Raw genomic sequence first — 13,795 nt, 5'->3', positions numbered from 1 at the left:
AAATGCAGGGGGTTTTACAGACAGTTTGAGAAGGCGGTGTCTGTTTTACATAGGGCATGAAAGATGGGTTAGTGTGCCATTTTATTGGGTGTGAAAAGGTGGCTGCCCACCCGAATCTTTTATTATGCACATGGTTCTCTACTTGGCCAGCGCCATGCTGCCTGTTTCTTTACACGTGGTGATAAAAGAGAAGATGGGGCCTCCATGTTGAACATGCCTGGCCCCCAGGCAGCCTTTTCCTCGTGGCACAGCTGCCGTCAGTCACCCGTGCAAGCTTCCAGCTTCCAGCTTGCTTAACTATGTTTGCAGCTCGATTTTTTCAGGCTGCTCTTTGTTAGAAAAGAACAATTTCTTGGGCTACTTTTTGTCAGAAGTGAAGCCTTGTCAAGGACTGTTTTACCGTTAATATCCGCGTACACAATTTCTACCTTCAGTATCAAGAGGTCATCATACATTTCAGGAAAGTCATCACCATGAAAAATGCAAACCAAAACCAACTTAGTGGAAACAAAAGATGCAGGAGAGAGTCAAAAGCTACACTTAAATCAGAAGAGCATGTTATGTAAAAATACATAAATTTTAAAAAGTAGAGACTTCTTCAAAGTTTATAAAGATGGTAACTAAAGTAACAATTCATTATAAATTCTGAAGGCTGAAGTTGCAAAATTTTCATAAATGCTAAACATTTTTTTAAAAACTAGGAGTTGCTCTGAACCTACTCTGGTTCTAGGGGTACCTGATTCTCCAGTTGTTTTTTGCTCACTTAAACTCCGTCAAATTTAATTTGTTTAAAGTTTTTCTTTTATCAGATGGTATTGTAAGGTTCTTGTAACAGTTTGAATCTCGAGAGCATGCCAACAGACAACATGAGCCAGTGTGGAGAGCAACATGCTGGCTTTTTTGTGTGTGTGAGACGGAGTCTCGCTCTGTCACCCAGGCTGGAGTGCAGTGGCGCAATCTCAGCTCACTGCAAGCTCCGCCTCCCGGGTTCCCGCCATTCTCCTGCCTCAGCCTCCCGAGTAGCTGGGACTACAGGCGCCGCCACCGCGCCCGGCTAGTTTTTTGTACTTTTAGTAGAGACGGGGTTTCACCGTGTTAACCAGGATGGTCTGGATCTCCTGTATCTTGTGATCCGCCAGCCTCGGCCTCCCAAAGTGCTGGGATTACAGGCATGAGCCAGCGCGCCCAGCCTAACATGCTGTTTTAATGAGGCCCTGGGTGCAGGCGAGCTGAGGCCTAAAATGGCGTCAGCCCCAAGTGAGGACGCGCAACGGTTTGATAGTCTCCTGTAAACAGGAAGTGTCCTGGTCTGACATACCTGCAACATTGTACCCGGATGGCCTCTGTCTCGACCCTCAGGGGTACTTCTTTCTCCGTCTTCAGCGGTGGTTGTTTTCCTGCCGCTGTCTTCCTGCTTCTGCTGTCTTGCTGGCGCACCTGCTCACGCACGCACCCTGCTGACGGCAAGCGGCCTTGCGCAAGCCTTGGGGCTGGGCATGAGAAGGGAGGAGTTACTCATCCTCTTAAGCTCTCGGTCGGGGAGAGAAACTGACAATACCAGAAGTGGGATTCACATAGCGCTTCCAGTGACCCTCCAGGAATACCGAGTGACTCGACAAGGTACTGTGACCACCCTATGGGTTCATTTTGCCCGCTGCCCAGATAGAGACAATTTATCAAGACAGGAAAATTGCAATAGAGAAAGAGCTTAATTCGTGCAGAGCTGGCTGAACAGAAGAGTGGAGAGTTTTATTATTACCCAAATCAGCCTCCTCCGCGAAAATTTGGAATCCAGACTCTTTCAATGATAGTTGGGGAAAAAGAGGGGAGGTGACTAGGCAATAGGTTCTTGCTTCTGGTTGGTTGGGGGTACAATCATAAGGATGTTGGAGATGGTCCTCATGCACGCTGGGCCGCTTCTGGATGGGGCCGCAGGAGTGGTTGGCAGGTCTGGGTGGAGCCATCAGTCATCAGACAAGCAAAAACCTGAAAAGACATCTGAAAAGGCCAATAATGAGTTCTACAATAGTGATGTGATTTGCAGGAGTAATTGGGGAAGTTGCATGTCTTGTGACCTCCAGAATAATGCCAGGTAACCATTTATGTCTACACCTTAGCAGAAATCAGGCTCCTCCCACCCTCTTAGCCTGGTGGTCTCTCATCAGCTTTACAAAAGTAGTTGAGCTTTGGAGAAGAGCTATTATCATTTAAACTATAAACTAAATGTCTCCCAAAATTAGATTGGCCCATGCCCAGGAATAATGAAGGGCAGTTTAAAAGGTGCAGGCAAGATGCGGGGTGGTTAAATCAGATTTCTTTCACTGCCATAATTTTCTCACTGTTAGAAGTTTTGCAGAGGGAGTTTCAGTACCCGCCAGCCCACTGTGTCCATTGCTGTCTCACAACTGGGGATTACTGCTAAATTCTCTCTCAGATTCTGAAGCCCCGCGGATTTGTGTTTTGAGCTGAGTTTGTTTGAGCAAATTTTTAAATCCAAACTGCATTCAGAAGTTGTGACAGAAACTGGACTGGGTCCAGGATCAGATTGGATCCAAGAATTAACTAGCCTGGTCTGACTGGGTCAGATGGCAACTGGCAGTAAATGGCAAAATTGCAGGGGCGGGGGGGGCGGTGTGAACTTTGGCTTTTGGAAACTCGCAGGGATTTTTGTATTCTCTCACCTTTGTTTCTTTTTCTTACATGCTTAGTAGGGAAAATCATTGACAAAGTTGATCAAGTGGATCTGAGAGCCAAAGGCAAGATTCAATGCAAAAATGAAACCCTCAATTTCTGAAGAGCTGAATATACTCCACCTTCCAGCTATGCCTACATTTACATGGACAAATATGAGTCCCTGGAAGCAGCAAACGCTTACAAAACTGTCAGAATCTTCCTAAAGATGATTTAAAACCACAGTGGAATATTCCAAATGAACAATACCGCACTTTAAGAAGTGCACTTAGAAATGAGGTCTCTCGGCCGGGCGCGGTGGCTCAAGCCTGTAATCCCAGCACTTTGGGAGGCCGAGACGGGCGGATCACGAGGTCAGGAGATCGAGACCATCCTGGCTAACACGGTGAAACCCTGTCTCTACTAAAAATACAAAAAACTAGCCGGGCGAGGTGGCGGGCGCCTGTAGTCCCAGCTACTTGGGAGGCTGAGGCAGGAGAATGGTGTGAACCCGGGAGGCGGAGCTTGCAGTGAGCTGAGATCCGGCCACTGCACTCCAGCCTGGGCGACAGAGCGAGACTCCGTCTCAAAAAAAAAAAAAAAAAAAAAAAAGAAATGAGGTCTCTCGAATTGGGCTAATCCAGGGATGTCTGTTGTTGTGCTTCTAAAAAGGTTTCAATACTTTTGTTGCCTCTTTTAAAAGACTCTTTACAAAAGGCATATGAAAAGCTTAAAGGACTAGCTGATTTTACAAAATTGGCATAATTACTCTACCCCCAAAGGCCTAAAGAAAGCTGGATGAAATGTTTATAAAAGGTAGGCCCTTTTATAAAGGTAGGCAGTTGGCTTGCTTGTTTTTCAGAGCTATCCATGCTGAGTCCAGGCAGAGAGACTGTTTCTTTGCCCTACTCCTTAATTGGCTCTGCCTATTTTATTTTCTGTCCCTTTTAGCTAAGACATAGAAGCCAAGTTAAAAAGACCACCTATTGAACTAAATTGGTCTCAAAGTACACCTTTCTAGCATTTTGCTGGCTATTTTGAAACTCTTTTGTAAAAGAAATTTACATGCGTAGAAGAAACCTCCTTTTGCAAGGATGTTTGCCTGTGTGCACTGGGAAAAGAAAGAGGACTCAGTCACTAGAAACTCTGTCCATGGGGTTGAAATGTACATGGCAAATCTTACTTTTGTTTAAGGTGTCTTTCCTGGCCATCTTAACTGGGTTTTTGCCTATACCCTTCTTTATTGAGTTGAGCATATGATGGTACAATATGTAGGCCTGAGGTCTTAATTCTGTGATTTTGATCACAGCATGAGTCTGATCATGCTGAATGCTATGTAATCAAGCTGAAACTTTAAGGAAGCAGATCCCAAAATAGACCAATTTTTTAATTCCCAGTTTTTTTCCCTGATACAGGAAATTTCAGCAGAATAGGAAAATTCTCTTTGCTATAACCCTGAAGTAACCATTTTTGTTTTGTTTTGTTCTGTTTCCTTCTTCTCACTTTATAAAACCCCCTGTTCTGCTATTTCCCTGTGGAATCTGAGACCAAATACGTCCCTTCATGATGGTGTCGGGGTGATGTCAATGCTTACACAGTTTTGCTCAATCTCTCAAAATTGAGAATTTGACCAAAATTGAGAGGTTGACCAAAAGAGATGAACTGTTAAATTAAGTTTGGTCTAAAGCCGCCTTCTGACATGTTTTAGGTACAGCCTAAAAGTATCTGCGTCCATAGTTAACTTTTGATGAATAGAGTCAAACTCTGTAAGATATTTGAAGGGATTTATTCTGAGCCAAATATGAGTGACCATGGCCCGTGACACAACCCTCAGGAGGTCCTGAGAACATGTGCCCGAGGTCGTCGGGGTGCAGCTTGGTTTTATACATTTTAGGGAGACATGAGACTTTGATCAAATATTAGGTTCATGCAAAAGTAATTGTTGTTTTTGCCATTCAAAGTAATTTAAATACATTTGAAAAATACATTGGTTTGGTCCAGAAAGGCAGGACAACTCAAAGTTGGGTTTTGGGAGCTTCCAGCTTTCAGGTAGATTTTAAAATTTACTCATTGACAATCGGTTGAGTATATCTAAAGATCTGGGATCAATAAAAAGGAATGACTGGGTTAAGATAAAGGATTGTGCAGACCCAAGTACTTATTTGCAGAAGCCTTCAGATAATAGGCTTCACAGAGAATAGGTTGTAAAATGTTTCTTATGAGACTTAAAGTCTGTGTTGATATTAACGCCTGACAGGTATCATGAGGCATATGTGACCACCACTTCCTGGCAAGGCCTGAAACAGTGTCTCAGGTTAAACTTTGAAGCAGTCTTGGCTGAGGAAGAAGTCTATTCAGATGGATGGGGGGCCTTAGAATTTTCTTTTTATTTTACAGAACTGGCACCGAACTGAATGTGTGAATAGAAAACACCTAGGTGCTCAGGAAAATGGGTAGTGAATTATTCATCTTCATATACCAATCACAGAGTTTTGGCCTGTCACAGGTAGCCAGCTGTTCAAACCACGTTCAGATAAGGTGAATGCTGAGCTGTAACCAATCTGGCTGCTTCTGCACCTCACTCCTTTTCTGTACATCATTTTCCTTTTTCTGTTCATCAATTTTCTCTCACTACACAGCAGCGCAGAGCTGCTCTGAACCTATTTTGTTTCTGCGTCTAATTTTTGAGCCTGATTTGTGAATCATTCTTTGCTCAAATTCTGTTAAATTAGGCCGAGTGCGGTGGCTCACGCCTACAATCCTAGCACTTTAGGAGGCTGAGGCAGGCAGATCATTTGAGGTCAGGAGTTCAAGACCAGCCTGGGCAACATAGCAAAACCCCATCTCTACTAAAAATACAAAAATTAACCAGGCGTGGTGGCGGGTGCCTGTAATCCCAGTTACATGGGAGGCTGAGGCAGTAGAATCGCTTGAACCTGGGAGGCAGAGGTTGCAGTGAACCAGGGTTGTACCACTGCACTCCAGGCCAGGCAACAGGGAGATTCCAGCTCTAAAAAAAATACAAATTAAAATTAAATTATGTTAAATTAAAACTGAAGTAGATGGGAAATAGGAGATGAGAACATTGGAAGCTGAGAACATATCTAAGTGAGGAGAATCTTCGGTCTAGTATGATTTTCAGAAAGACAAACGAGAAGAGAAAACAGAGGTGCTGTGTGATTTCAAAATGACACGCCATGCAGGACTTTTCCCTCTTATAATGACCGGTACTTGGTAGGCCTTCAGCAAAGAGACTTGGGACATTGCATTCTGGGAATTGTTCTTGGAGAGCTTTCCTTGTAAGCAGAAACAGAGCCCATTCTTTTTAAATGCTTCATAATACTCTATTGTCTAGAACTGAATAGCCTACTTCACTACCCATTCCTCTGTTCAGAACTTCTAGGTGTTTCTATGTAATATTTTTAAATACTTTTTGGCATTACAAACAATGTTGTAATAGATACCCTAGAATACTTCTCCTTGAAGATGTTTGAGTATTTCTCTAAGAAATATACCTCAAAACAAGATTTCTGGGTCATGGCATATAAGCATTTTAAATTTAAAATTCAAAGTTTGACCTTTCCGCATGACACACAAATTTGCACTTCCACTAGCAGAGCTGTAGGGGTCCGTTTCTCTAAACCTTAGCCACTACTGGATGTTAAGAGTCTTTTAAATTGTTTTTCAATCTACTAAGTTAAAAAACAACCTCTCATTTTTATCTTAATCTGCATTTGCCTGACTAGTATTGGGGCTGAAGTTATTTTTTTGTCATTTGTATTTTTTTGTTCTGTGAATTTGGCCATTCTTTCAACATTTTTATTAGATTATTTGTCTTTTTTCTTATTGGTTTATAGGAGCTATTTTTTTTTTTTTTTTTTTTTGGAAATAGAATCTTGCTCTGTCGGCCAGGCTGGAGTGCAGTGGCACTATCTTGGCTCACTGCAACCTCCACCTCTCTGGTTCAAGCGATTCTCCTGCCTCAGCCTCCCAAGTAGCTGGGATTATAGGCACATACTACCACATCCAGCTAATTTTTTTATATTTTTGGTAGAGATGGGGTTTCACTATGTTGCCCAGGCTAGTCTCGAGCTCCTGACCTCAGGTGATCCACCTGCCTCGGTCTCCCACAGTGCTGGGAGTACAGGCGTAAGCCATTGCTGCCAGCCCTTATAGGAACTGTTTTATAGTGTGGATAGGGACTTTTTCATCTTACATGTTACCAGTATTTTATTCTAATCAGTTTTGTCTTTTAACTTTGTTTAAGGTAGCTTTGATCCTACAGACGTGTTTATTAAGTAATCAGAATTATCTGGGATTTGTGTCTTGCTTGAATAAGCTTCCTTACCCACAAGATTGAATAACTGAACCTTTTCTCCCTGAGGTTAAATTGACTATATATAATAAACGGGGTGTGTGTAGCGTGGTTCTTTCCACTGCACTAATTATCTGTTCTAGGCCAATATCACACTTTTTAAAATTCCTTCTCGTTTTATGGTATATTTTGATATCTGATTGGGAACATTCTCCCTCCGTTTTCTTTCTTTAAAGGTTTTATAAATGGAACTAATTTGTACTTTTATTCCTTTTTCCTTTGGGTGTTGGAAACCATTTCAGTTGGTTTAAACAGTCTCTCCTGCCATTTTCTCTAGGATTGCTGTAGATGGGAGGGTGTGGTTGGGCAGAGGGCACCATCTCAGGGCCCTGCCCATATATCACTCTAGTATATCCCCTGCAGTGCACACTACCTCCTTCCTAGAAAGCCCAAAGTTTGACTTTTTCTTCCCATATCTTGCTAAGCCATTGTTTCCAGTAGGGCTGCTGCCCAGTGGAGGAAAAGCCCCAGCACACACACACAAAATACATAAAATACATTGGTAATATATTGAACTGTAATTCAACACATTACCACAAAAGAATAAAGTTTATATTCCTTATTAGGAGCTCAGATGGGCTTTTCCAAGACTGTGTGGCTCTTTTACATTTAGTGACTCTCGGGCCCTATTTACTTTATATACTTCTTCCAAATACCCACACAGCCCAATCTACCTGTTAACATGGCATTACCGTATTCCTTGGAAAATTATAATCATGGCCTTTCTGTGCTAATGGTGCTTTGGACTCGTTCCTGAACTGGCCCATTAGAAAGGATCTTTACATTATCTGAAAATCCCTCTCAATGAGTTACCAATTTAAGTATTATCATCCTACAAATTCCTCTCTTGGTAAATTCCATTTGCCACTCAAACATATGGTTTTGTCCATTTCACTCAGTCATTCCATATAAATTGGTAAACAGGCTCTTCTCTTCAGCTACTAAAGATAAAATCTCCATGGCTTGACCACCTTGGTTTGCCCTAAAATTAAAGCTGTTAACACCAAACATTGTCCAAAGACGACAAATTAATTAATAAGGTTTTTTTTTTCTTCTCATCATGTTTCACACCTAACATTCTTTTTATCATTAAGCAATATGATATTTATTCTTTAATAGTGAAGTTTGAAGCAGAGGTGAATTTATGCATTTCTTTGCATTTGTGAGATAAATCTAACATTATGTGTACTTATAGTTGCAATGAAGATGATGAAATTCCAGATAGCATTTGAATTTCTTGTCATCTAGGAGAGGGGCAGAACCATCACAGGTAAGAGTTTTGTGCCCAAAAGGCCAAGGCATAGCTGTCTTCCTTGGTAGTTACTGTTCTTTACAAAGAAGAACCCCAGGCCTTTGTTTACGCATCTCCCTCTGTCTAGTGTTCACTCCCTCTCCTCTTCACCTGGTTAAACACTATTCATCGCTATGGTTCCATCACCACCCAATGTTCATACAGATTAAGTGACTGCCTTTGGAGCTTACTTAATAACCCAGGTGTATGCCGTCCTTGGCCCTGGTTTTTAATGACCTGCTTCTCCATTTATCTTTTTCACTGCAATGAAAGTTCCCTGCACGCAGAAACCTGGTGTTACTTATAGTTTGGATGTGTGTCCCTGCCCAAATCTCATGCTGAAGTAATCCCCCATGTTGGAGGTGGGGCCTAGAGGGAGGTGATTCGATCATGGAGGCAGATTTTGCATGAATGGTTTATTACCATCCCCATGGTGCTGTCCTCGTGGAAGTGAATGAGTTCTCACGAGATCTGGTCACTTAAAAGTGTGTGGCACCTGCTGCCTCTGTCACTTGCTCCTGCTGTCACCACATAACATGCGTGCTCCCTGTTTGCCTTCCGCCATGATTGTAAGCTTCCTGAGGCCTCCTCAGAGGCAGAATTAAATCTGTTTTCTTTATAAATTACCCAGTCTTGAGCATTTCTTCATAACAATGTGAGAATGGCCCAGTACACTTTATTTGTGGCCAAGCATCTGGTGGGACACAGAGTAGGTGTCTATCGTACATATGAATAAAGAGAAATAATGGGCTTCATAGCAGACATGCACAGGTAGCTCTGTGGCCAGAGCACTCAGATTGCCCTTTGCAGATCCAAGGGCAGAGGCAAGGGGGATGGGAAAGGAATGGCTTGAATTTAAGACATAACAGACATCATTAGTAAAACACAGGAATGACAGTGACATAAATTCACAAGGGTTACGAGACATAAGTGGACAATAACATGGTAATACGTCACTGAGGGAGAATCCTCTGGTTATCTTCCTTAGCCTAAAACTAGTATCTAGTCAGTAGTACTGATGTAGTGAAAAGAGAGGATTGTAAGATTTGACTAGCTGACAGAGATGCGTATGTCTTTAGGACCAGAGAACTGTTAGAAAAGTTTGATTTCACCAGGGACAGTGGCTCATGCCTGTAATCCCAGGGCTCTGAGAAGCCAAAGTGGGAGAATCACTTGAGCTCAGGAGTCCAAGGCCGGCCTGGGCAGTATAGAATGACCTCATCTTTACAAAAAAAAAAAAAAAATCCAGGTGTGATGGCACATGCCTGTAGTCCCAGTCACTCAGGAGGCTGAGAGGGAGGACCACTTGGCCCAGGAGGTTGCGGCAGCAGTGGCTATGATCACACCACTGCACTCCAGCCTGGACGACAGGGCGAGACCCTGTCTCAAAAAAATAAGGAATTTTTTAAAGTTTGACAACTGGGGTCAGATACGGTAGCTTGTGCCCATAATCCTAGCACTTTGGGAGGCTGAGGCGGGCAGATCACTCGAGGCCCGGAGTTTGAGACCAGCCTGGCCAAGTTGGTGAAACCTCATCTCTACCAAAAGTAGAAAAGTTAGCTAGGCACAGTGGCACACCCCTGTAGTCCCAGCTGCTTGGGAGGCTGAGGCATGAGAATTGCTTGAACCTGGGAGGCGGAGGCTGCTGTGAGCTACTGCACTCCAGTCTGGGCAACAGAGCAAGATCCTGTCTCAAAAAAACAAAAATAAATTTTAAAAAGTTTGACAATTATCTCATGTTGACTTTATATAGTTTAATACCAGTGGCAAGGAAGTTTTCAGCAAATGTGGGATAAACTAGTAGAAAATTGTAGTGAGGATGAAAAGTTTTCACATATATTCTTTAAATGGTGCTGTTTTAATACCCAAAAGGAAGCCTGAGAGTTAGTATTTATTCATACATTAGTGTCCATTGTTACACATTTCGGATCTTTGAAAGCTTGTGAGGGGTATTTTTAAATTCATTAATTGAGGCATTTCTACAAATCAGGAAATGTAGTAGATGGTGCTTCCTGCTGCATTATTTTTTCCAATTTTCTGCCAGTTTAGTAAGAAGAAGCCTCCAACAGGCCTTTTCTGTCTGAAGACGCGTCCAAACAGTGAACAGACGTTTACTGTTTACAGGACTGGATAATAGGAATGGTGTGGGGGGGAACAGTGAGGACATTTCATTCTTTGTTTTTTAATATGTCTGTATTATTTTTCTTTTAAAAGTGTGTATTATACTTGTGATCATATTAAAACAAAGCAAAAAAACAACCATCTAAATCGGTGTGCATAGGGGCCTGGCGAGGAGCGAGGCAAGAGGTCAGCCTAACGCTCGGCAGCCACTATGGGACCAGCCCTTTTTAAGGTTTGGTAAGTATTCTTCACTACATTTTCAAATATTTCTGGCTTCCAGTGGAAGGCAAGAAGGGAAATCTGAGTCTGAATATTTACGGGCACATCTTTCTATTTTCTTTACTTTTTTTTTTTTTTTTTTGGTCAGGACTGTGCAGGAAAATAGAAAAGGCTAGAATGAGACTTCCAAAATCTTGGTATTTCAGCCTGCAGTTGATCCTCTCAACCACCAGGGGACGCTTGTGAGTCTTTGCAGGAGAAGATGGACGTGAGCAACCTTAATCTAAACTTTCGTAAAACATTATGAGAATTTCTTACAATTTTTTTTTTTTTCTTAGCTCATCAGCTATTGTTAGTGTTAGTGTATTTTATGTGTGGCCCAAGACAATTCTTCCAATGTGGCCCAGGGAAGCCAAAAGATTGGATACCCAGATCTAAGTATACATTTTTAGAAATTTCGGAAATTTGACAAATCACCAGATTAACCCACGGAGAAATGAAGTATAGGTGTTTCTTTAAAAAAATATATATTATATCATATTATTATTATTTTTTGTAGAGATGAGGTCTCATTATGTTGCCCAGACTGGTCTTGAACCCCTGGGCTCAAGCAATCCTCCCACCTTGGCCTCCCAAAGAGCTGGGATTACAGGTGTGAACTACTGCACCTGGCCAGGTATTTCTTGATGCATTTTTATGAGCAGGTCAGAAAAGTTTTATATTGGTAAGTAATTCCACTTTCTCCTCAATTAGGAAACGGTGATGTTCTGATTTCTGCCTGAACATGTCCATCATCTAAACTCTAAATTCATATTTAAGATTATGGACATTAAGCTGACTTAATCAAAATGTGTAAGGTGTACACATATTCATCTCATTCCAAAGCTTTTGGTTGACCCCATGCAATAAAAAGACAGACATATCTCAGACTTGCCACCTACCTACAGCATAAATGAAAAAACCTTTGTTTCCTTCCTGACCATGGGTGGCATCGCATAGCAATCTTGTATTCATTTAGCCAAAAACGGCACAAAACTCAGCCCCCCAACCAGTTCCTCCTGTTTTTTCCAACAGCTGACAGCAATTCCACCACACTAAGACTCAGGGTCTTTTTTGACTTCCCCAATGTGTATATAGAGTTCTCATAAAAACATGTACACAAATGCATTACGCATAACGGCAAAAACATAACAAAAGCAAACTGAAATGACCCAAATGTCTATCAACAGTAAAAGAAATAAATTATGATAGGTTAATAAAATGGAATACTATACAGCAAAGATAATGTAAAAAGTATAGATCACTCATCAACATTATATTGATGGAAATAAGCCTGACACAAAAAGGATTCCTTTTTTTTTTTTTTTTTTTTGGAGACGGAGTCTCGCTCTGTCGCCCAGGCTGGAGTGCAGTGGCCGGATCTCAGCTCACTGCAAGCTCCGCCTCCCGGGTTCCCGCCATTCTCCTGCCTCAGCCTCCAAGTAGCTGGGACTACAGGCGCCCGCCACCTCGCCCGGCTAGTTTTTTTTTTGTATTTTTTTAGTAGAGACAGGGTTTCACCGTGTTAGCCAGGATGGTCTCGATCTCCTGACCTCGTGATCCGCCCGTCTCGGCCTCCCAAAGTGCTGGGATTACAGGCTTGAGCCACCGCGCCCGGCCAAAAAGGATTCCTATCATGGGATTCCATCTATATAAATTCAAAAATAGGCAGAAGTAATCAATGATATTAAAAGTAAATGGAATAGCCACTTTTGAAGAAGAGGTGAAATGTGTGTTATATTGGGGGAAATCTGGCTGAGAGAGCAAATTCTCCTTAATTGAGCCTTTTTTGTTTTATTCAGGCCTCTGTTGGATTGGATGGGGTCCACTTTTACTGGGGAAGGCAACTGACTTTACATGGTCTGCTAACTCAAATGTTAATCTTATCCACAAACACCCTCACAGGCACTTGGCATCATGTTTAGCCAAATATCTAGACCCCTTGTGGCCCAGTCAAATTGATGTAAAATTAACCATCACAGTTTTATACATAGTAAAAGCTCAATAAATAGTAGATTGGTTGACTGATTTCATCTACAAATTAAAGCTATTTTGATATCAAACTAGCCCTGAATTTTTTTGTTCTGGCTAAAATATTTTGTTATAAACTTTTAAATGTGGGAATACTATTGATTAAGTCAAATGCAATGTAGCTTTTTGTGGTTGTCATATATGTAAAAAAAAAAAAATCTGGGTGAAATGAATATTGGAGCAGGGCTGCTTTCTGTAGGATAAAGAAATTCCTTGTAGGCTGGGCATGGTAGCTCATGCCTGCAATCCCAGCACTTTGCAAGGCTGAGGCAGGTGGATAACTTGAGGCCAGGAGTTCGAGACCAGCCTAGACAACATGGTGAAACCCAGTCTCCACTAAAAATACAAAAAATAGCCAGGCGTGGTGGTGTGTGCCTGCAATCCTAGCTACTCAGGAAGCTGAGGCACAAGAATTGCCTGAACCCGGGAGGTGGAGGTTGCACGTGAGCCGAGAGCATGCCACTGCACTCCAGCCTGAGCGACAGAGTGAGATTCTGTTTTAAAAACAACAAAAAAGAAAAGAATAAAAAAGAAAATTCCTTGATAACTGGCACCTGCCCGCTACTTCAAAGTCTCATCTAGAGCTACTTCCTTCATCACCCACTTTCTTTTTGGCCACATCGTAAGCAATACAAAACTCCATGTGGCTGCCTAGTCCCATGCTGATCCCTTTGCGTGGACCATTCCCTACAGTCCCCACTCTTTTTTTCTTACCTGCCCAAATTTATGTGCTTATGTAATGTGTTATTTGGTTAGTATTTGTTCAGCCTCATTTCTTTATCTGCTTCACAGTTCCCACCTACTCTTCAGCCAGCACAGTCTATGAGGGCACATTGATCACATGTGTGCCCACATCTTTTTTTCCTACTAAAATGTAAGTTTCTAGAAGGCTGATACCAGTATCCCAAATAGCCGTCCCAGTGCTAGCAAATGGTAAATGCTAGTAGAAATTTTTGGAACCAAAGATTTAACTCTAAAAATAGTGCTCTTATTTAAAGGGATCTAAATCTTTCCCATTTGTCATTTCTAACCTTCATAGATTGTCAACA

The 13,795-nt window shown here is 42.0% G+C and overlaps 1 protein-coding gene across 1 annotated transcript in view; it reads right to left on the bottom strand.

Moving 5' to 3' along the window:
- Positions 1-1,716: 1,716 nt before the first annotated feature.
- The window catches only part of LONRF1 (LON peptidase N-terminal domain and ring finger 1), a 62,982-nt gene continuing 50,903 nt past the window's right edge, over positions 1,717-13,795 (bottom strand). Inside the window, exon 12 of the mRNA XM_033176762.1 lies at positions 1,717-1,998. Within this exon, the coding sequence (XP_033032653.1) occupies positions 1,900-1,998 (99 nt within the window). The 3' untranslated portion in view covers positions 1,717-1,899. The remainder of the gene's footprint in view (positions 1,999-13,795) is intronic.

This window comes from Trachypithecus francoisi, unplaced genomic scaffold, assembly GCF_009764315.1.
Source record: "Trachypithecus francoisi isolate TF-2019V2 unplaced genomic scaffold, Tfra_2.0 Contig01554, whole genome shotgun sequence".
Taxonomy (NCBI): Eukaryota; Metazoa; Chordata; class Mammalia; order Primates; family Cercopithecidae; genus Trachypithecus; species Trachypithecus francoisi.
Note: the sequence above shows the minus strand (reverse complement) of the source record. Positions and strands in the feature narration are given on the sequence as shown.